Source organism: Mobula birostris, chromosome 16 (assembly GCF_030028105.1).
Source record: "Mobula birostris isolate sMobBir1 chromosome 16, sMobBir1.hap1, whole genome shotgun sequence".
In the NCBI taxonomy this organism is placed as follows: Eukaryota; Metazoa; Chordata; class Chondrichthyes; order Myliobatiformes; family Myliobatidae; genus Mobula; species Mobula birostris.
In genome coordinates, this window is record NC_092385.1 from 11,588,649 (window position 1) to 11,613,415 (window position 24,767).

Below are 24,767 nucleotides of genomic sequence, written 5' to 3' on the forward strand. Positions count from 1 at the left end.
TTCTGGCTTGTTGCTCAACACTTGGAAGTAGCTGGTAGCACATGCTACCTGAGAATCCTTGGCCAGTTTTTCACGACAGAAATAATCTGAAGATTGTTAAAGCACTGGCTCTCCGACACACACTCCCTGTCAGCTGGCTCTCTATTAGTGACAAGAAGCTGTCAGAGCCAAAAAGTACCACAGATTGAGAGAGAAAAACAACCCTCCAGAATTAATCAAATCACGAGCAAGAGAAAATCTGCAGATGCTGGAAATCTGAGTAACACACACAAAGTGCTGGAGGAATTCAGCAGCCAGGCAGCATCTATGGAAAAAAGTACAGTCAAGGTTTCCTGCTGAAACCTTTCGACAGGTCTTTCTATTGTACCATTTCCTTTGGCTGCTCATTCCATGTACGGGCCATCCTCTGAGTGAAAACAAGGAACAGGAAAAAAAAACGTTGTGTACCTAAATTTCTAGGCCAGTAGGGGAGAGAAGAGAGAAAATGTGTTGTAAAATATTGCTCATTTTGTTCGTTCCATCTTGACTCCCTTCAAAATCAATACCAGTGCCTGAAGCCCCATTGGGTATTTTCTTTAGCCCAAAATCAGTGATTCTTAGTCATGGTGTCATAGAGTAATACAGCATGAAAACAGACTCTTCGGCCCAATGGGCCCATGCTGAACAAGATGACCATCCAAGCTAGTCCCATTTGCCCGTCATTGGGCCATAATCTTCTTAGTATTTCCCTATCCATGTACCTTTCCGTCTCTTTTAAAAGTTGTTTATTGTACCGACCTCTACCACTTCCACTGGAAGCTCATACCATATATGCACCACCTCTGTGTAAACAAAAAGTTGCCCCTCAAACTCCAATGAAATCTTCCCCCTCACCTTAATTCCATGGCCTCTTATTGAAAAATATCATTGCTATCTTTCCTGTAGTAGACGACCGGAACTGCACACAGTAGTCCAAATTTGGCCTCATCAACACCTTATACAACTTCAACATAACATCCCCTGTACTCAATGCCCTATTTGTTGCCAGGTCTGAAATCTGTGCCTTTTTCCTCTCAGCTTGGGTGCGACCAGAACTAAAGGTCATAAGTTTAGGGTGAAAGTTGAAGTACTTAAGGAGAATCTCTGGGGGAATTTTCTCACTCAAAGGGTGGCGCAAGTGTGGAGTGAGCTGATTGTGAAAGTGGTGGGTGTGGGTTCAACTGCAACATCGAAGAGAAGTTTGGCTAGGTACATGGATGGGAGGGATTTGGAGGGCTGTGGTCCAGCTGCAGGTAAATGTGATGAGGCAGAAGACGAGGATGGCATGGGCTAGATGGGCCCAAGGGCCTGTTTCTGTGCTATACTCTTCTGTGATCCTATGACATCAGGACCTACCATTCAGCCACCGTGAGTCATGCTGCTCGGTCCGAATGGAATGCCGGCGACCGAGGCTACGGAAGATGGTGAAGTCACGGCCCATCAGATCAGTGGCGACACCGGAGTAGAGCTCCTCACCTGGGCAAATCAACAGAAAGCAACAGTTAGACCATAAGACATCTGGGTATTTGTCGCATCGAGTTTCCTCCGTCATTCATTGATGCCTGATTTATTATCCCTCTCAATTCCATTCTCCTGCCTTCTCCCCAATAACCTTTGATGCCCTTTACAATCAAGAATTGCCCTCTCTGTCCCAATCACCACCACCCAATGCCAGTAACCTTCCCCATTTGTCAAGGCAACCCGCTTGCCCACCTGGCTTTTTCAAAAGACCACTTCCTTTCATCCAGTTTCCCATTCCAAAATTCGGATATCCCCTCTGTAGGATCATCTGTGCATCATGCAGAAAAGGATCTGCCTCCTCCCACTCATGGTAAAGCACAATGCAAACGCCCACACGTGAGACATTACTTGCAACCTGAAGATAGTTTTCAATCCTCATGCTCCTCGCATCTTTTTAACACGTGCCCTGTAACTACCATGGAAGTAAAGGCCAGTTGCAGGACAAAGAACAAAAAGTGCAAACGGATCCAAACTGTGATTATCTCAGCTGGTCTCACCTTATCAGAGATACTTCTTTTTGTTCTACTCGTTTCTCCTCCACCTCCTCTGCTACTCCAAACTAATTTGTTTTCTCTCTTTACCAGCTCTGGAAGCCTGTATCTAAATTCTCTATCATTTCTCTTTCCAGACATGCTGCTTGTCTGGTTATCCAGCCTTCTCTGATTCTACCTCAGATTTACAGCATCTGCAGGTTTCAGCTCATTATTTATTTATTTAGTAATACAGCCCAGAGTAGGCTCTTCCAGCCCTTCGAGCTCCGCCACCCCAGCAACCCCCGACAAACCCGATTAACCCTAACCTAATCACAGGACAATTTGCGATGACCAATTAACCTACTAACCGGTAGGTCTTTGGATTGTGGGAGGAAATCGGACCACCCGGGGGAAACCCACGCAGTCCACAGAGAGAACGCACAAACTCCTTACAGAACAGTGCCGGAATTGAACTCTGAACTTCAGGAACGCCCCAAGCAATAACCTCTTTGCTTCTGTGGCTGCTCATTTCTTTAAAGAGCAACAAGGTGAGAGGTGAATTGATAGAGAAGAACAAAATGCGAGGAGACATAGATAGAGTGAGCAGCCAGAGACATTTTCCCAGGTTGGAAATGGCTAATACAAGGGGGCATAACTTTAAGGTGTTTGGAGGAAAGTATTGGGGGGAGGGGTAGTTAGAGGTAGTTGTTCACACGGAGTGATGGGGATGGTGGTAGAGGCAGATTATTATGGATATTTAAGAGAATCTTAGAAAGATGCCTGGATGAAAGAACAATGGGAAGCTATGTGGGAGGGAAGGATTAGATTGATCTTGGAATAGGTTAAAAGGTTGACACAACATCGCAGGATGAAGGACCAGTACTGTGTAGATCAAAGTTCTATGTTAACAAGGAAAGCTATTTCTCAAGTTCCTTTGAATACAGGGGATTCTAAGAAACTTGGAAAAGAGCTTTCCTTGTTCTTTAGAATCCTCTGTATTCTTGGATATACTGTGGAGCAGAGGCTCCCAACCTGGGTCCATGGACCCCTTGCTTTATGATATTGGCTCATGGCATAAAGTTGTTTGGGAACCCCAGCATGTAGAGGATTCTAAGTAACAAGAAAAGCAGTTTCCCAGAAGGAAATAGCTTTCTTTGTAGTCCCATTTAGAATATGCCAACTCACAGAACAATTTCATTCCCTCAGTACAACCTAACGCCTCCAAGATACACCCTCAGGGATTCAAAGTCAAGTTTATTGTCACATGCACATGTATGCACAGCTGCAAGGAAAAACTTACTGGTGGCAGCATCAGATATGCAGCATTCCGGTTTTGGAAGCTAATCTGAACTCCCTTCACAAATGGATGTAAATATGTTTGTATGCCATGACTTGGAACAAGAGCAGGGGAGATATCCCCAGTGTCAGAACCAATATCTAATTCTAAACCAACATCCTTTGGTTTCAGTTCCAAAGCACAAACTGCCCGCTGTGTTTTCTACATTTCATTTATGCTTCAAAACCACTTTGTGCTCTTTAACATGTGAAGATCGGACTGTGTGATAGGCTCAACAAAAATGTAAACTCCTCTTTGTTTAACATACTGCCAAATGTTTCATAAGGGATGCCAAAGAACTGCTAGATTTGGCACTTTAATCTTTCTGGAACGTCATCATTCTGTGATGGTCAGCCTAACTGTCAACAATTTTTTCATGCAGAGTGTGCGAGTGCCTGGAATGCACTGCGTGGAGTGATGGTCGTGCTGAGGACCTTTAAGAGGCATTTAGATAAGCACGTGCATGTGAGGGAAATGGAAGGATATGGACATTCTGTAGGCTGAAGAGGTTAGTGGGCCATTTGATTACTAATTTAATTGGTTCGGCACAACATTGTGGGCTGAAGGGCTTGTTTCGGTTGTTATGTTTTGTAACTTCAAACCATTAAGTCGATTCTAAGGTAGGCAACGGAGTCTGGGAATGCAGGTCCAACTTCGTGTTTACTTTAAAAATAGCACACACGTATCAGGTGGTATTGTGATGACATATGCAATTCACGTATTTTATGTATTCATACATATAACCCGTGATGAATTATTTAAATGAACAAGAATGCTTAATCAACATATATATACAAGACTACTCAGATATTACTTAAATACACAACATCTGTGTTGTACTGTTCTATATTTTGTGTTCTGTTGTTGTGAGCTAGAATGATTGACAGCCCAATAGAGAACAGAGATATATTTCCAAAATCAATATACTGGGGAATCAATGAATAAAAAAGACTAGCTTAGATCTGGTATTGTACAATGAGAATAGGTTATTTAATAATCTGGTAAGTGAAGGTCTTTTACTAGAAGTTTATATGAAAGCTGAAAGCAATTTAATTCAATGTAAAACAAGGGTCTCAGATCTGAGCACACTGCCGTAGGGAAGCTTTCAGTCAACAGTTACTGTTTTCTAGCCAAGCATTTTCATTTTTTACTTTCCCCATCAATGCCTTGTTCCTGATTTGTTGAATCTAGAAATATTCATAGTCCACAGACATCAGTAGGTATGATTGTAAACAAGCAAAACCAGACAGGAGAAGTAGTTCAATCACTGGTTTATAAAAAAAGGGATTAAGAAAAAATAATAGATCAAAAGGAAAGCCTTATAACCTGTAACAGTCTGTAAATTGGGAATATTTTAGAATTTGACAAAGTTGAAACCAGGCATTCAAGAGGAAAGTGAAAAAAAAATGAGAATAATCCAGTTCGAAGTATGTAACATGACTGTAATAGCTGTTAAGGACGTACAGAACTGAACAGGTTAGGAAATTTTAACATGGTGCCCGTACAGACTAATCCAGGGGAATTTATATTGAGGAACATGGAAATGGTTAAGAAACTGAACAAGTGCTTTGTGTTGGCATTCACAGAAAACAGAAAAATATAATGCTGGAAATGATGAACAACAGACCTAGAATAACAGGAAAGCTGAAAGAAATCATATTGTGTTGTAGAATTTAATGGGACTGAATACTGAGAAATACCCAGGAGCTGATGATCCACATCCCATGATTTTGAGAGAGGTGGCTAAGGGGAGAGGAGAGGCATCTTCCAAAGTTGCAAAGATTTCACAATGGTTCCTTCATTAAGGAAGAAAGCAAATTAAGGCACACAGTAGAGATAGAGAGTATTCTCTTCCCTCCCCACTCCCCCACCACATGGGCAGAAGATGCAAAGGCATGAAAGCACATACCACCAGGCTCAAGGACATCTTCTACCCCACTTTTTAAAACAATGCCAAGCAGCTGTCCAATTCCATCTGTATAAATGTTTCCCTAGTATGAAAAGATGGACCTCTGACCTCATAATCTGTGTCATTGTCACTTTGCAACTGACTGTCCACCTGCATTGCACTTTTTCTTTAGCTGTTGCACTTTATTCTACATTCTGCTCTTGCTTGACAGGGTACTAACTTAATGCACCGTTGTAATGAATTGATCTGTATGGACGGTATGAAAGGCTTGCTTTGACTGCACCTCAGCATAAGTGACAATTATAAACTAATTTACCAGTTTAATCCATGAACCTTGTTGGCTAATCTGTATACCCATGGAATCTCAGGTCCCAATGCTGGTCCATACCATCTCCACACACTCACCTATCAAAATGGAGGTGGAGAGGTGCTTGGCATCGTAAGGGCTCCTTCCTTTTCCATCTTCGATTTGACTGAAGTCAATCCTGAACTGGTGCTCCTACAGCAAGACAGGGGAATGGAAGTCAATGCAATGCAGTGAAGGACATTCAATCAAAGGGTCTTCCATCTATTTGCTTTGCAAAAAGGGAGAGTGCAGAGGAGCATCAATAAATAAGCACAAACTATTGAGAACATGAGACGAAGAGGTTCTTAAAGAGAGCCCATTGGTTGTGGGAACAATTCAGTGAAACAGTGAGAGAGATAGGGTGAAATTATCCCTACTGATTCAAGAGCCTGATGGTTGAGGGTAATAATTGCTCCTGAGCCTGATGGTGTGGGTCCTGAGGCTCTTAGACATCCTTCGAGAAGAGAACATGGGCTGGGTGGTGGAGTTTCTTGGTGGTGAATGCTTCTTTCCTATTTCTTACATTCACTCCATATAGATGTGCTCAACGGTGGTAGTTGGGGGAAGGAATTATCCGTGTTGGACTAGGTTGTGTCCATTACTCTTCTTTATGGGATTTTCCTTTCAAGGGAATTGGTGTTTCCAATGAGTGCACATGGAGAGTATGTGGAGAGTCAGGACCAGAGGGCACAGCTTCAGAATAGATAGACGTCCTTTTAGAACAGAGATGAAGAGGAGATTCTTTAGCCTGAGCATGGTGAATTTCTGGAATTTCTTGCCACAGATGGCTGTAGAGGCCAAGTCAGGTAAGTATATTTAAAGTGGAGTTTGATAGGTTATTGATTAGTAAGGGTGTCAAAGGTTACATGGAGAAGGCTGGAGAATGGGGTTAAGAGGGGTAAGGTAATAAATCAGCCATGATAGAATGGCAGAGCAGACTCGATGGACTGAATGGTCTAATTCTGCTCTTATGTACTATGGGCTTGTGATTCAACCTTCCAAGAATAGGAATGAAATCCCGTAGGAAATCCCAAGCACATTCCAGCCACACACTTAAAATGCAGTCCAGACAGATTGCAGGAACCAATTTACACTGGTGTGAAGTGTCTACTTAAAGCAAAACCAATTCTCAAAAAAAAAATCCTCATTAAGATTCTGTTTGCCAGAGCTTGCCATGCAAGGAGGCTTCTTAATGTGGTCTAGTTCGGCAAAGTCTTGAGGAAGACAGCCATCTGTAGCCACAGCCTCAGAATGAAAGGATGTCCCTTTAAAACTGAGATGAGCAGCAACTTCTTCAGCCAGATGTTGACGAATCTGTTTTTTTTTTGTCACAGAGCGTGGTGTAGTCTAAGCCTCGGGGATATTTAAGGCAGAAATTGATAGGTTCTTGATTGGTAGAGGGGATAAAGGTTACAGGAAGAAGTCAGGAACTGGAGTTGAGAACAGAAATAAAAGTCTGTCATGATTGAATGGCAGAACAGACTAAATGGGCCGAATGACCTAATTCTTCTATAAATTATGATATTATGACATGGTGGGCCAAGGGACCTGTTCCTTTGTTCTATAACTTTGTGACTCTAAAGAAAACGCTCAATAGGTCAGGCAGCACATGTGGAAAGAGAATTAGAGCCTAGTGGCCCTACTGGTGACGTGCTGGGCCCTGCTGGAAGTGGGAATGGGATTGAGTTTGGCTAGAATTGGCTCCCACAGCTTCGGCCAGATGATGATACATATGACATGAAATAGACTCTGGAACTAATCTTCAATACTGATAATTACTGCCAATTTTTTTCTGATAGTGTTTGAAGTTAAAACAAGATCTTTGGTTATTTTTGGCTGTTTGTCCACTGTACTTTGAGACATCTGGCATGCCTCTGGAAAAGAATATCATGGGCTCAAGCATCATGCCGAAGTCACAGGCATGCAATCTCTCTCCCACGGAGGAAGATTTCAGTATTTAGACATAAGAATTTCTGACATAGGAGCCGAATTAGACCATTTAGCACATTATGTCTGCTCTGCCATTCCATCATGGCTGATTTATTACTCCTCTCAACCCCAATCTCCTGCCTTCTCCCAGTAACCATAAAGTCCTGATTAATCACAAACCTATCAACCTTCAGTTTAAATATACCCAATGATTTAGTCTCCACCGCTGTTGTGGCAATGAATTCCACTGATTCATCACCCTCTGGCTATGGAAACCTCTTTTCTTCTCTGTTCTAAATGGACGTCCTTCAATGATAATTTCAGTGTTGTGATAAGTGATGATGCCCATGCTGGTTCAGGAGCCTGATGGTTTGAAGGGTAATAACAGTTCCTGAACCTGGTGAGTGGGACCTAAAAGCTCCTTCCTGACGGTAGCAGCAAGAAGAGAGCATGACCTGGATGGTGGGTGTCCCTGATGATGGATCCTGCTTTCCTGTGGCAGCACTCCTTGTAGATATGCTCAATGATCTGTAACCTTAGTGACGGTCTCTCATATCTCTGATTTGCAAAAACCCCTCAGTCTTGGGTTTAAAATGAACAACTCTCCCATTATAATTGCAGTTTGCTGAGCAGAGTTCCCACCGTCATTTGAGTATGGAAATGTTTTCCAAGTTCACTCCAAAATGCCTTGCTCTCATTCTGAGTGTAAACCAGAATAAGGTAAACCAGTTCTGGTACTGACAGAAAATTTCCGATCTGGCTGGTACTACTTTGGTGGTAAAATGATGCCATCATCCTGGAAGTATGTGGCAGCCATGTTTTATTTGCTTCGTGTGATCCTGCCTTGCCAGAAAAGTGTCATGGGGGAGTCGCAATTATAAGACCATAAGACATAGCTGCACAATTAGGCCGTTCAGTCCATCAAGTCTGCTTCGCCATTCTATCATGGCTGATTTATTATCTCTCTCAGCCCCATTCTTCTGCCTTCTCCATGTAACTTTTTATGCCCTTACTAATCAAGAACCTATGGACCTGCACTTTAAATATACCCAAATGACTGGCCTCCACAGCCATCTATGGCAATGAATTCTACTGATTCGACACCCTTTGGCTAAAGAAATTCCCCCTCACCTCTGTTCCAAAGGGACGTCCTTCTATTCTGAGGTTGTAACCTCTGGTCATTGACTCCCCCACTATAGGAAACACCCTCTCCACATCCACTCTAAGATTTTCAATATTCAAAAGGTTTCGATGAGATCCTCCCTCATTCTTCTAAACTTCAGCAAGTACAGGTCCAGAGCTGTCAAATGCTCTGCATGTGTTAACCTTTTCATTCCTGTGATAATTCTCGAGAATCTCTTCTGAACCCTCTCTAATACCAGGATATCCTTATAAGGGCCCAAAACTGCTCACAATACTCCAGGTGCAGTCTGACCACTGCCTTATAAAGCCTCGGATTTACATTCCTGCTTTTATATTCTGGTCTTCCGAAATGAAAGTCCTTAGAACTTACCCCCTTCACCTTAAATGAATATCCCCTGATATTAAACCTTTCATTGTCCCTCCCCAACCTAAAAACTCAGAGCACCATGTCACCAATATGCATGGAAAACATGAGAGAGAAGGCCATATTGTCACAGAGATACAAGAAGAAAACAAACAAAAGATCTCACATCACGGGGAAAACCTGCCAAGAGGTTCAAAGCACAGAAAGCCCTCTCCTGCTCAGCCAAGGTCATCGTACTGAGAAGCCAGCAGAGGAAAGCACTTACATCAAACTTGCTCCCGACCTCCACGTATGCACAGACAGGGTGGAAAGCTCCAGTGCCACAGGTATACAGGTGGGTCCTGTTGAACTGATGCAGGACTTTGATGAAGTTGGCACAGTCTGCCTACAACAGAAAGAATACAGGCATCAGGCAACAGTGAACGACTAAGAACTAGGAGCAGTAATAGGTTATATGGTCTCGAGCCTTTTCCATCATCCTATGAGATCAGTATTCATTTCTTACAGGACAGAAACAGGCCCTTCAGTCCATCTAGCCCATGCTGATTTGACCTTCTGCCGATTCCCGTCTACCTGTACCTGGACCATAGCCCTCCATACCCCTCTCATCCCTGTACCTTTCCAAACATTTCTTAAATATTACAATTGAATCTGCATCTACCACTTCCACTGGCAGCTCATCCACCATCCTCTAAGTGAAGAAGTTCCCCCACCAATTCTCTTTAACTATTTCATCTTTCACTCTAAACTCATAACTTCTAGTTCTAGTCTCACCCAATCTGAGGGGGAGAAAAACCGGCTTGCATTTACCCTATCTATACCCCTCATAATTTTGTATACCTCTATCAAATCTCTCTTCATTCATCTATGCTCCAGGGAGTAAAACTGAAACCTGCTCAACCAACTTAGGTCCTCAAGTCCCAGCGATGTCCGCGTAAATGATCTCTGCAATCTTTCAATCTTGTGGTCAAAAATTCTATTGACCTTATACAGCCCAGAAGGGCAGCTCCGTGCGTCATTGCAGCGATATCTGTTGGAAAGATATTCCCAAATCTACAAACTTTTGCAGCAATTCTCCCACCCACACCCAATATTTCCCCAAAACTCCAAAGGTTTTTGTGATAGTATTGGGTTCACAGCTGCAAAGCCCTAAACACAAAAAGAGATTTTAACCCCTACCTGATATAGGTATCTCAGGGTACCTCATTACAGGGAATTTATACTGTATCAATCTACATTTCAAGGACTAGCTTACTTTTCTGTCTTGTCTCTGCAGCAGGGTCTAGATGTCAATACACTCCTATTTAAGTGGTGCCCCCACCACCAAGGAAGAGATACTTCCAGTTAACAGTTTAAACACAGTTTATTTTATTTTTAATGATACATGTTTAATTTTGGACAAATAGTTATTAACACACATTTCACACTCACCGAAGATTTCTGATGTATAAAAGATTTCCAAATTAGAAAATATTTATAAATTGCAAAGAATTTCCAAACACAAGTATAATCCTTACAAACTACAAGAACATACCAGCGAGTTGCATACGAACAAATTGTCCACTGCTGTAACTGAAGGTTTAGGAATGAATTCTAGTTCTACTTTCTTTCATTCTCCTTATCATTACCAAAATCCACAATGCTTCCTAATATTTATACAGTTCTGCTACTAATTGACAGCATCAGCAGAGATGTTTATCAAATATCTTTGCTGGGACCAAGTAATTCACACATGTGGTCTAAAAACTTCTGGGGAAAGAGATTCCGGACATCCATCCGTAAGGGCTGACTCTCTGAGTACACAAATATCTCAACTATTGATTGATCAATTTTTCCTGTGACCATGTTTGATGTGCTAAATGCCAAAATCAGTCTGATCTGAAAGCGTCCTTTATCACAATGGTGCTAATAACTTAGCCAATTTTGTCTGATTTGATACAGGCCAATTAACAAAGCCCCACTGTCTTACTTCGATTAAGTAGAGACCTACAAGACCTCACAGTTTACTTGTTTACAACAAGAAGCTGAACAAGAAATATTTGTTAGGAGTTTAACTCTGCCGCAAAAACTCTGACACTTTGGAAAGGTCATGCTGTTGTGATAGAAAGCTGAGGTTAGCAATAAGCATTTCTGGTTCTGGAAGATGAACAGGGGAGGCTCTCCATTGGTTGAGGTCAACTTTGGAAGTTGCATCCCAGCTGTCTATGTTGTATATGAAGCCAGGGCAAACTGATATGGAGAGCAACCCTATTGTAGCCGATGAACCCAAAGGAACAGCAGAGGGGCAATCCCAGTCAGATCCTTCCTCTATGCGCAGAGCGTCACTCCCACCACGAGCTGACTGTAGTGGGAATGAGACAGTCGCTCACCTTTTTGGGGACAGTGAGTTTGTGAAGACAGTGTGGGGAAAGATACAGAGGTCTGTGTCATAGCTCAGCCCAAGCAGCTGCTTGACAGAGAACCCTCTAGTCTACAGATTGGCCCCAGGGACAAGCCTAGAGACAGATATCGAGTGTTGCTGAAAGATAATCAATTCTGCTAAAGATACCCTTTGATCTGCCTGAAACTTGTTGCTCTGCCAGCACTTTGAGAAGTCAACCAAGGAATTCTGCCAACTGGCATATTCCAGGGAGGGATGAACTGAAGCTCGGTGGGGGAGGACCATGGTATAGGGTTTTTCTGCTAATCGACAGAGAGGGGCCAGGGTGGGTGAGGAAGGCCCTCAGTTATTACAGTAGTGTACCACCCCAGGGGGCCACATGAGGGACAATGGTTTTAAGAAATGTAATTGAACACCGTTTAATGCGTTGACTATGAATGTAAGAATGAAAAGCAGGGTTTATTCTTGTAAATATTTTAAATTAATAATAAAGCTTATTTTGATTTAAGAAGTGCAAGGGAGATTTACCAGGACTTTGCCTGGATTGGAGGATATGAGTAATAGGCTTGCTTTTCTTAGAACAAAAGAGGATGAGAGGTAACTTGAAAGATGTATTTAAAATTATGAATGGGTAGATAGTCCTTTTTGTACAATATATTGCACAAATTTATAGTAAATTTACAGTTTATTTTGGAGTATGATATTAACTTAGTTTTTGTATATCCAAATAAACTTTATTCATAATTTCAAATAAAAACAAAGCTAAACTGTGCAATGCCTTTTTAATTCTCACATTCTTACAATGTCCTTCACTTGTAGCAAGAACGTGGCATTTTTGTCTGTAACAAAATTGAGCCTGTATTGTACCAGAATGCATTGCTAAAAGTGTTTGTGCAACATTACATTGATTGAACCAGAGTCCTTGACAAACTGCAAAGCAGCAGGTGTGTTACCGGCAGAATGCCAAATATACTGATTAAGCAGAAGAACAGAATGCACCTTTGTCCTTGACCTGGGGCACGGGTAGACATCACTTGTGTATGAAGGAATGACAATGCTCTCTGCTACCGACTCCCGTGAGGTGCTAGTCTTCCCTTGCTGCATGCAAAATAACTGTGCTTAGGACTGATCTACTCTGAGTGAATTGTTGTTTGTTATCAGACATAGCTATAAAGTGCACAACACATCCACAGTCAAAGCTTTCAGTATTGTTCTACATTCAGCACTCAGTGGTCTCATTATTTGGTACCTTCTGTACCTAATAAGGTGGCACTGGTTGTGTGTTTATGGTCTTCTGCTGCTGTACCCTATTCACTTCAAGGTTGGAAATGTAAATTCAGAGAAGCTCTTCTGCACACCACTGTTGTAACACATGTCTACTTGAGCTACTGTTGCCTTCCTGTCAACTTGAACCTGATTGGCCATTCTCCTCTGACCTTTCTTATTAACAAGGTGCTTTTGCTCACAGATCTAACGCTCATTGGATTTTTTTTCTTTTGCTTATTGCACTATTCTCTGTAAACTCTGAACACTGGTGTGCATGAAAATCTGAGATGATCTTCAGTTTTTGAGATACTCAGACCACCTCATCTGGCACCAATAATCATTCCACAATGTCATTTAGATCACATTTCTGCCCCATTCTGATGTTTAGTCTGAACAACAACTCTTGACCATGCCAGCATGCTTTTATGCATTGAGTTGCTGCCACATGATTGGCTGATTAGATATCTGCATTAACGAGCAGGTGTGCAGGAGTACCTAATAAAGTGGCCACTGAGTGTTTTACAATACTGAACATTATCAAACACCTCTCCACTCCCAGCAGCATTACAATTAGTATAAAATGTCATTTCCTCCTCCCTCTGTATTCACTGAGGATCAGACAATGAACTATGTAAATTCAATTTCTCTTCCAGTGAGAAACAGTCAGTAATATTCGGAGCCATGGGTATTGTATTCTCATCAAGACACATAATGGAATCTTGAAACCTGATACCCAAATCACATAAAAAATCCTGGAATTTCATGCAATAGATTTGGAATTTGACTTCAATCAAGCAGAGCACCCTGTGGTAATCATTATTTTGTAGTTTCAAAGTGTTACCAAAGACCAGTGAATTAACGAGGGTGTAAATGTCAGTACATTCGTGGGATTAAAAATCTGGCTCCAGGTCTGCCCACATCACCGCTTGTAAAGTGTGCTGAAGTGATTTTCTTGCAATATTTTATGCTGATTAAGGTGAAAGTGGAAGGAAAGGCAGGGAGGAAGGAATTGATACATCTACTTCCAAGTCCAAGTCCAAGTCAAGATTATTGTCATTTAACTATCTTCATGTATACCGCCAAATGCGACAAAGTTTCTCCAAACCAGGGTGTAAAGTACAGTAGTACACATTGCACATACATAACACACAATACCCTCGGAAAGCAAAAATTAAAACTACAAATGAATTACACACAGATAAACAAATTGAAGTGCATAAATTAAATACTGTAAGGTACAGTACAAACTATCCAGTGGCTCTTAAAATGTGATGCGGCAGGGAGTTCAGAAGCCTAATGGCCTGAGGGAAGAAACTCTTTCCCCATCCTTGTCTTTATGCGTTGGAGTCTCCTTCCTGATGTTAGAATCTGCTTTTTATGTCTAATGTGAGGGAACGTAATTTGAAGGTAATTGGAGGAGAGTGTAGAGGGGAATATCAGAGGTAGATTGTTTTTACACAGAGAGTGGTGGGTGTGTGGAGGCAGATACATTTAATAAACTCTCAGATAGGTACACGAATGATAGAAAACTGGAAGGCTCTGTGGGAGGGAAGGGTTAGATTGATCTTAGAGTAGTTTAAATGGTCAGCACAAGATCGTGGGCCAAAGGCCCTCTACTGTGTTGTAATGTTTTATGTTCACAACATGCCCAGACCTTAGGTTGGAGAAATGCAAAAAAGCCAAGTCGTAAAATAATGACTACGACTATGACTAAGTTGTTGGCCGTAAGCAGATATGAAATCAGAACCAGAGTTAGGTTTATTATCATGACAGAAGTCGTGAAATTTGACTATAAAACCATAATAACCAATTTCCCCCGGGATCAATAAGGTATGACTATGACTATGGCTATAGGAGCAGAAGGAAGCTATTTAGCTCATCAAGTCTGCTCTCCCCTTCAACCCCATTCTCCTGCCTTCTCACCATATCTCATACATATCCCAAATGGTAATAAAATGGACGAGTTCACGGTGCTAGTCAGGCGTCAGAGAACATTTCGGGAGTGCAGTGTGATGTGTTTCACTGGAACGGGGCTGCACGAGGACATACCCGATCAAAACTTCTCCATGGACGGCTTCCAGACCGTTCGGGCTGACTAGAAGTGCACTGAGAGCGGTAAGCGTAAAGGAGTTGGGGGCTTACTGTTCTGGTTAACAACAGATGGTGCAATTCGGGTCATATTATGAATGAGGAACATGTTTGTAGACCGGATATTGAACTTTTTACTGTTGGACTTCGGCCATATTCCACCGAGATACAACACTGGGCGGCACGGGAGGCCGTTCCTGCCTGTGGCCATCGAACTTGCAGCTCCTCCCATGGAGGGTCAGACACCCTGAGCCAATAGGCTGGTCCTGGACTTATTTTCCATCTGGCATAGTTTGCATTTTGTTGTTTGATTGTTTGTGGTTTTTGTATTGCTATATTTATGCTCTATTCTTGGTTGGTGTGGCTGTAATGAAACCCAATTTCCCTCGGGATCAATAAAGTATATCTATCTATCTATACACCATATGTATGTGTAGGACTCTTTGCATCTAGTGGCATGATCTCGTGGGTGGTGCCCCCTTCCCGACCAAACTTTAGCACTCTTGTTTGGGTGGATGCTGTGTATTGTGTCCCCTGTGTAACATCAGTACCCCGAAATAACATTCAGTCCACAATGTGCAGTTAAACGATTAAGATTTTATATTTAAGTATGGGGTTAGTAGAGAAACAAAAGAAAAGGAAAACAAATAAAAGGCCCCAATAATCTCATAAACATGTCCAGTGCACAAACGTTGGAGCTCATGGATTCCCTTTCACTGATCCTTCTTCGCTAGTCGGCCCCTGGGCTCCCGCCCCCGAGCCCAGGCCCAGCAGATCCGGCAACCATCTCCTCAAGCCATATCTTCTCTCTTCATCCTCCTCGAGCCTTCTCCTCCAAGCCCGCGCAAACTAACAGCTTTCACACAGACAGGAAGAGTAACATCTATCCCAATTGGTTCGCAAATGAATACAGGTCCCGTAATTATCACTAATTATAACCCAAACATGCAGCTATAGAGAACCAGTACAGAGAAGCCAATTTATTCACCTTAGCAGTAACATAAAAGAAGAAACCCTTACGTATGTAAGTACACGTTCTGCACAGCATTGTGGGTTGAAGGGCCTGTATTGTGCTGTAGGTTTTCTATATTTCTATGTTTCTATTCCTTCACGTCTTGACCAATCAAGAACCTATCAACCTTTACCTTAAATATACCCAAAGACTTGGCCTCTGCAGCTGCCTGTGGAAACAAATTCCACAGATTCACCATCCTCTGCCTCAAAAAATCCCTCCTCACCTCTGTTCTAAATAGAGGCCCCCCTATTCTGCGGCTGTGTCTCTGGTCTTAGAAACCCCTGTCATAGGAAGCATCCTCTCCACATCCACTCTGTCCAGGCCTTTCAACATTCAGTAGGTTTCAGCGAGATCCTAGTGGCAGCAGTATAGTGCAAGACATAAAACTTACTATAAGTCACAAAAAATACATGAACCATGTTGAAGAAGAATAATGAGTAGAGTTCATGAACCATTCAGAAACGTGACGGCAGAGGAGAAGCTGTTTCTGACTCATTGAAAGTGTGTCTCAGGGCTCCTATACCTCCTCCCTGATGGTGGCAACAAGATGATGGCATGCGAAAGGATTTGATGGGCCAAGTAGCCGAACTCTGCTCCTATTCCTTAAGTTATAGCATCAACTTTTCTGAACAAATGTATTCTTTATAATGATACATGTGTACCAATAGCGTAGTGGTTAGCGCGATGCTATTACAGCACAGGGCGTTCTGGAGATTTGAGTTCAATTCTGGTGCCATCTGTAAGGAGTCTGTATGTTATCCCCATGAACTACATGGGTTTCTTCCGGGTGCTCTAGTTTGGTCCCACACTCCAAAGACGTCCCAGTCACAGGGTTCTGTGATTAGGCGAGTGCGGGGTGTGGACGATGCGGCTCTTTGAGCCAGAAGGGCCTATTCTGTGCTGCAACTCGAAATAAAACAAGTAAAACTCAGCCCGTATCAATGATGCATGACATGAAATAATTTCCTCCTGATTGTAAATCTTGATGTTTTGTGGCTGATTCACAAGACAGATCTTGTGGAAAGTAATGTTGTACTTCTGGAACGAGTGCCAGGAGCTCCTGCTCTTGTAATTTTTGGTAGAGGCAATGGTTCCTCTGGGTAGGTCCAAACAACGAGAAGGAATGCTTGGCTACACCTAAAACTGTCTTGTTTTGCTCTCTGTTTCATCATGTCCATTGCCCCTAGTCTTTCTGAGAGGAAACTGCTTCACTCTGAGGGCCATGGAATGTGGAACGAGCTGTTAGTGCAAGTGCTGCATGTGAGCTTGATTTCAACATTTAAGAGAAGTTTGGATTGGTACATTGATGGTAGGGTTGTGAAGGGCTATTCATTTCAGCACAGATTGATGGGCATAGGCAGTCCAAATGGTTTGGCATGGACTAGATGGGCTGAAGGGCCTGTTTCTGTGCTGTATTTTTCTATGACCCTATGCGCTATACTCTAGGTGTGGTCCCATCAATATTCTGTATAGATATCTCATAACTTCCCTACCACTATACTCCACCCCGCTTTCAATCAAACCCAATTTTCCATTCACCTTCCTAACCTGTCTTATGGGGAAAGGTTGAACGCGTTAGGGATTTTTTTCTTGGGAGCGAAGGGGGATGAGAGGCAGCCTGATAGATGTGGATAAGGTTATGAGCAATGGATAGAGAGGACAGCCAAAGTCTTTTTCCCACGGCGTCAATGGCCAATACCAGAGGACACCCTTTTCGACTGAGAAAAATGTAGGAGAGATGTCAGAGATAGGTTTTCTTTTACACAGAGAGTGGTGGATACCTGGAATGCTCTGCCGGTCAGAGGGTGGGGCGGCTGCGGGTAGAGGCTGATACAATAAGAACAATGGAGGCCAAGTCATTGGGTCTATTTAAAGTGGAGGTTGATAGCCTCTTGGTTACTCAGGGCGTCAAAGGTTATGGGGAGAATGCAGAAGAATGGGGTTGAGAGGGATAATAAATCAGCCATGATGGAATGGCGGGGCCGACTCAATTGGGCTGAATGGCCTCACTTTGCTCCTGGTCTTATGGACTGTCTATGAGACTCTTAGCTAGACACATGGATCATGGAAAAATGGAGGGATATCTATCACTCTCTCTCTCTCTCACACACACACACACACACACACACACACTGACAGGAGAGGAAGGGCCAGAAGGGTAGGGGCCTGTTGTTGTCCAGATGGTCCAAGTGAGTTGTTGCTCCAGGCTTCAAGAAAGTGGGAGAGGCAAAGGGTTGGAGAAAGAGAAATCTGATAGGACAGTACGGTGGGCTATAAAATAAAGGGAAAGATGAGGACATCCAGAAGGAAGAAAGTGAAGCTGATATGAAGGTCATGGGGGTGTCAGAGGGTCTGAACCAAATGGTAACAACATCAAGTTCTCTAAAACTTCCGGTTTCCTCTGTTTCCCTTATCCCTGTGGCCCATTACCCCTTCTCTTCCCCCTTCCCTTTCCAGTCCTGAAGAAGGGTCTTGGCCCAAAATGTTGACTCTTGATTTCTCTCCATAGATGCTGCCTGACCTGCTGAGCTCCTCCAGCATTTTGTGTGTGTAACCCTGGGTTTCCAGCATCTGCAGAATCTTGTGTTTAGATTCTTGAGCGCGTCGGTTGTAACACAAATGATGCATTTCACTCTGTTTTGATATACACGCGACAAATAAATTTGATTCTGACTCCGAACCTCGTTGTCCCAAGTCTTGGTCACTCTCCGCTCTCCTGAACCAATCCCATAACCAGGGCACAGTCCCCACTTTGCGTTCCTGGTTGGCGAAGTTGACAAATGCAGTCTATGCAGGACAGCATCAGAAAAATTTCTGTCTGCTTATGTAGGACTCCCGGCTCACTCACCACTGTGCTCCACACTCGCCTCCTCAGAAGGATTGAGTTTTACGGCAGGGTATTTCATGACAGCGAGCATGTTTGCACATTGCAAGCTGTCGAGAGTAACACAATCCCCATGTACAGTACCTGCTCTTTAACATTAGTTCATCTCAGTACTTGGCTTCTATTACTAATAGCCTTCTCTTGACCCAAGGGTGATGGGCTAATCCTCAGATTTCATTTTTAATTGCTTAAATTCTAGATTTTCAAACTGAGGGGTTGGGCAGCTTGGAGACTGGGGCCGCAATTATAAAAACAAACAGTCTGTATTCACATTTATAGCCGTGGTGGAGAGCGTAAGACGAATAGATGTAGGAAAAACAAATCTCTCTAAAATGGAGCAAAAACCCTGATTTAAGTTCTGCCTGGAGTTTTACACCATAAGACCACAAGACATAGGAGCAGAACTAGGCTATTTGGGCCATTGAGTCTGCTCCTTCATTCCATCATGGTTGATTTATCACCCCTCTCAACCCCACTCTGCTGTTTTCTCTCCGTACCTGAGGCCCTTACAAAACAAGAACCTATCCTTCTGGTCGCCTCACTATAGGAAGGATGTGGAACCATTGGAAAGGGTACAGAGGAGATTTACCAGGATGCTGCCCGGTTTAGAGAGTATGCATTATGATCAGAGATTAAGGGAGCTAGGGCTTTACTCTTTGGAGATAAGGAGGATGAGAGGAGACATGATAGAGGTGTACAAGATATTGAGAGGAATAGATAGAGTGGACAACCAGCATCTCTTCCACAGGGCACCACTGCTCAATCCAAGGGGACATGGCCTTAAGGTAAGGGGTGGGAAGTTCAAGGGGGATATTAGAGGAAGGTTTTTTTATTCAGAGAATGGTTGGTGCATGGAATGCACTGCCTGGGTCAGTGGTAGAGGCAGATACACTAGTGAAGTTTAAGAGACTACTAGACAGGTATATGGAGGAATTTAAGGTGGGGGGTTATATGGGAGGCAGGGTTTGAGGGTCGGCACAACATTGTGGGCCAAAGGGCCTGTAATGTGCTGTACTATTCTATGTTCGAACAACCTCCACTCTACATATATATCCAATAACTTGGCCTCCATTGCAGCAATGAATTCCACAGATTCACCCCCATCTGGTTAAAGAAATTCCTCCTCATTTTTGTTCTAAAGGGACGTTCATTTATTCTGAGGCTGTGCCCTCTGTCCTCGACTCCCCAGTATAGGAAACATCCTCTCCACGTCCACTCTATCTGGGCCTTTCAATATTCGGTAGATTTCAATGAGATCCCCACTTGTTCTGGTAAACTTCAGTGAGTTCAAATGCAATATTGAAGAGAAGTTTGGATAAGTTTGTGGACGGGAGGGATATGGAGGGGTATGGTCCAGGTGTAGGTAGATGGAACGAAGCATAAGACCATATTGGCAATGACTGGATAAATCAAAGGGCCTGTTTCTATCCTGTAGTACTCTATGACTCAAAGAACTCTTGATACCCAATCAATGTTACTGTGGCCCTTACACTTATTATTTACTGCAGTGCACTTTCTATACAACAGTAACTGCATTCTGTTTGTACGTGGTCTCAAGTCTTTGTACATTCTACCTGAAGTGAAGCTGAGTGGGGTAGGGAAGTAGGGGAGAGAGTAACTGGGATGGGAGATGTCCTTGATTATGTAGACTGTTTACCAACACAGTGGGAAGTATCAATGGAGTCAATAGAGGGGAGGCAGGCTTGTGTGATGGACTGTATTTTGCTCACAATACTCTACAATTTCTTGCAGTCATTGACAAAACATTTTGCATACAAAGCCATAATGCATCCAATTAGGATACTTTCTATTTCGCCTCTGTCAAAATTAGTGAGAGTCACTAGAGACATGCCAAATTCCCTGAGCGTTCAGAGGAAGTACAGGCATTGGTGTGATTCTTGGATGGAGCATTAATATACTGGAGCAGGACAAATCCAACTGTAGCTTCAACATTCCCATCTACCAGTGAAGATATTTAACCCTTGCTCATCAAGAATCCAAATACCTCTGCCTTAGAAATATTAACAGAATCTGCTTCCGAAGGAAGAGTGTTCCAAAGACTCATGATGCTCTGAAGTAAAGAAGATCATCTTTAGCAGTGGAGGCTACCTCAGTAATTATATTTAAGAAAAGGTTGGATAGATTTTTGCATCTAGGGGAATTAAGGGTTATGGAGAAAAGGCAGGTAGGTGGAGATGAGTCTAAGGTCAGATCACCCATAATTTTATTGAATGGCGGAGCAGGCTCGATGGGCCAGATGTTCTCCTGCTGCTCCTATTTCTTAAGTTCTTATGTTCTCATCTCATTTCTGTTTAGACCATAAGACCAGAAGAAATGGGAGTAGAATTAGGCCACTTGGCCCATGGTTGATCCAATTTTCCTCACAGCCCCAATCTTTTGCCTTCTCCCTATATCCCTTCATGCCCTGACAAATCAAGAATCTATCAACCTCTGCCTTAAATATACATAAGACTTGGCCTCCAGAGATGCCAGTGGCAAAGAATTCCACAGATTCATCACCCTCTGGCTAAAGAAATTCCTCCTCATCTCCGTTCTAAAAGGACACTCGTCTACTCATCCTCTGGTCTTAGACAATACTCTCTGCATCCAGTCTAGCAAAGGCTATCACTATTCAATAGGTTTTAATAAGGTCACTCCTCATTCTTCTTTATTCTAGTGAATTTGATTCACTAGAGCCATCAAACGCTCTTCATATAACAAGCATTCACTCTTGAAATCATTTTTGTAAACCTCCTTTGAACCCTCTCCAGTTTCAGCACATCCTTTCTAGGATAAGGGGCCCAAAACTGTTCTCAATACTCCAAGTGAGGCCTCACCGATACTTTATAAAGTTTCAACATTACATCCTTGATTTTATATTCTAGTCCTCTTGAAATGAATGCTAACATTGCATTTGCCTTCCTCACTACAGACTCAACCTGCAAATTAACCTTTAAGGAACCATGCACAAGGACTGTCAAGTCCCTTTGCACCTCAGTTTTTTGTGTTTTTTCTCCATTTAGAAAATAGTCAACCCTTTCATTTCTTCTCCCAAAGTGCATGACCACACACTTCTCGAAACTGTATTTTATCTGCCATTTCTTTGCCCGTTCTCCTAATCTGTCTAAGTCCTTCTGTAGCCTATTTACTCAAAACTACCTGCCCCAAAAACCTATCTTCAAATCGTCTGCAAACTTTGCAACAAAGCCATCAATTCCGTTCATCCAAATCATTGACATATAACTAAGAAGAAGCTGTCCCAACACAGACCCTGTGGAATACGACTAGTTACCAGCAGCTAGCTAGAAAAGGCTGCCTTCATTCTAACTCTTTGCTTCCTGCCAATTAGCCACTGGTTAAAATGATTGCTTATTTGAAAGAGTAATAAATTCTTCCACATTAGGACAGATACATTATGGACATTTAGGAGAATCCTAGATTGACACATGGATGATAGAAAAATGGAGGGCTATATAGTTGGTAAAGGTTAGATTGACCTTAAAGTAGGGTAAAAAGTTAGCACAACATCATGTGCCTAATTGCTTGTACTGTGCTGTAACGGTCTATGTTCTATAAAAATGGAGGTTTAAGTGGGATGGAAGGGTTAGATTAATCTTAGAAAGGCTAAAAAGTCAGCTCAACATTATAGGCTGAAGGGCCTAAACTGTACTGATCTGTTCTATGTTATATTCACTTTGTCAAGACTCTTCAGGACACTGCATGATTGAATCATATACATGTAAACCCATGGTTTGCAGCTCTAAGCTGCCCAACCTTTGCACATAAAAGAAGCAGCCCATTCCAGGTATTAGCTGGGTAAACCTTCTCTGAATGGCCTCCAACCACACTAACATCCTTCTCAGAAGAGACCAGCACTTCTCCAGATGTGGTTTTACCACTGCCCTTTAAAACTTAAGCAACACACACAAAATACTGGAGGAACTCAACGGGTCAGGCAGCATCTAAGGACGTGGAAGCTTTAGAGAGGGTGCAGAGGAAGCTGCCTGGTTTGGAGATCATATTTTATAAAGATAAACACAAGAGATTCTGCCAATCCTGGACATCCAGAGAAAGGCTCAACACATGTTGGAGGAACTCAGCAGGTCAGGCAGCATCTACAGAGGTAAAGAAACAGTTGATGTTTTGAGCTGAGACCCTTCATGAGGTCTGGGCCCCTCCGTTGATGTTTATTCATTTCTATAGATACTGCCTGACCTGCTGAATTCCTCCAGCATTCTGCTTGTCTTGTTTTGGATTTCTGGTCTCGGCAGAATCTCTTGCGTCTATGCAACACTCACAACACGCTGGAGGAACGACAAAGGGTTCCGGCCCGAGACATTGACTGATCGTTTCCATGGATGCTGCCCGACCTGCTGAGTTCCTCCAGCGTGTTGTGAGTGTTGCTTTGACCCCAGCATCTGCAGAGTATTTTGTGTCTCTTGTATCTATAACTTCTCTACTTTTGTATTCAATTTCCCTTGCAATAAATAACATAAATAAGTTTCTTAGCTCTAGCCATATAACAACCTTTGCAGAAACTGAGAGCTGGCTGGATAGATTGTTCTGTTAGATTATGACAAAGTTTGGCAGGTTTGATTAGATAGACTACTTCAATTTATGGATGTGGTGTGAGCAGTTGACAAGTGTCCAAAACTACTGGATGATAATTGTATGGAAGTCACCTTAGAGTCACGTGAGCATGGGCCAATGTAGCACAAAGGGACTACAATCGTCCCATTAAGTCCATGCCCACTCTCTAAGAATAATCCAATCAGTCCCATTACCCAGGTCCCAGCCAATTTCTTCCAGAAGCTCAAGTTTTCTCCTACATCCAAAAGACTGGTTGATAGATTGACTGGCCACTGTTAATGGCCTCTCGTGCATAGTGGTAAAACTTGAGAAGAGTTTACGGCAGAAAAGGGAGAATAAAATGGGTAAGTGTAAATGGGTGTTCTCTGGTCAGGCAAAGGGTCTATTTCTGTCATGTTTGACCATGACTGACCTAGGGATGACTGAAAGGCTGGTAGACCATTATGAAACATGCAGTCCCAACTTATCCACACCGGAAAACTATAACAACTTTTGCTTGACCATCCATTTGCTAATCCTCTCCATTTCTTTTACTTTATCATTATATACAAAGAAGTGTAGTGGTTACCACAATGTTTTAGAGTACAGGTGACCTGGGTTCAATTCCCACCGCTACCTGTAAGGATTTTGTATCATCTCCCTGTGATTGTGTGGTTTTCCTCCCATAGTCCAAAGATATGCTGGTTGGTAGGTTAATTGGTCACTGTAAACTGTCCCGTAAATAGGGGATTGCTGGGCAGCATGGTTTGAAGGGCCGGAAGGGCCTAGTTCACGCAATACACAATAAAAAGAATGATTAGATTAGATTAGCTATGTTTGTCACATGCACTCGAAACATTCTCACATTCTCTCTCTCTCCCCCCCACCCCTGATGTTGTTAGAGGATAGTGCTGGAGTCCTGGGTCTTGGGCAAGGTTTACAGACATCCCACCTCTCCGGGAAGTTCTGGGAGTCTCCCGCAAATTAATAGTGGCTCCCTGATGCCCGCAAATTATATACAATGTCCCGGAAATTGATTTTTTTGAGAGTTAGCGTGAGGGAACGCGCGAGAAAGAGCGAGAGAGCAAGCGCAAGAGCAAGAAAGCGAGCGCGAGTGAGAGCGACCACGAGAGAGAGTGCGCAGGTAAGAGAGAGAACGAGAGCAAGCGTAAGAGAGTTCCAAAAAAAGTCAGAGTGGCAGAGTGTTCCAAAAACAGAAAATATAAAACGTACGTCACCCCAGACTACACTAAAGTGTACCCCTGCCTAACAGGGGTCAAAATAATGAGAGTGTTGCTCACTGCACTGTTTGCAACAGTGACTTTTCTATTGCCCATGGTGGGTTAAGACTGTAAAAGACATGTTGAGGTGAGTTCAACAGAGGTCATTCGTTCATTAGCATAGCTAACGTTATTTAAACTAGCTGGCTAGCTGCTAAGGAGCTACTCTATTGCAGACATCCCACCTCTCCCGGAAGTTCCGAGAGTCTCCCGCAAATTGATGGTGCTACCTCCCTGAAATGAGTT

At 42.8% G+C, this 24,767-nt stretch overlaps 1 protein-coding gene across 8 annotated transcripts in view; it reads right to left on the bottom strand.

The window, feature by feature from the left end:
* sema3b (sema domain, immunoglobulin domain (Ig), short basic domain, secreted, (semaphorin) 3B) overlaps positions 1-24,767 on the bottom strand; it is a 495,602-nt gene that overhangs the window by 44,977 nt on the left and 425,858 nt on the right. For all 8 annotated transcript variants that reach the window (XM_072280301.1, XM_072280307.1, XM_072280306.1 and 5 more), the window contains 3 exons: positions 9,305-9,424; positions 5,663-5,756; positions 1,375-1,494 (listed from right to left, as the gene is read on the bottom strand). In XM_072280301.1, the coding sequence (XP_072136402.1) occupies positions 1,375-1,494; positions 5,663-5,756; positions 9,305-9,424 (334 nt within the window). The remainder of the gene's footprint in view (positions 1-1,374; positions 1,495-5,662; positions 5,757-9,304; positions 9,425-24,767) is intronic.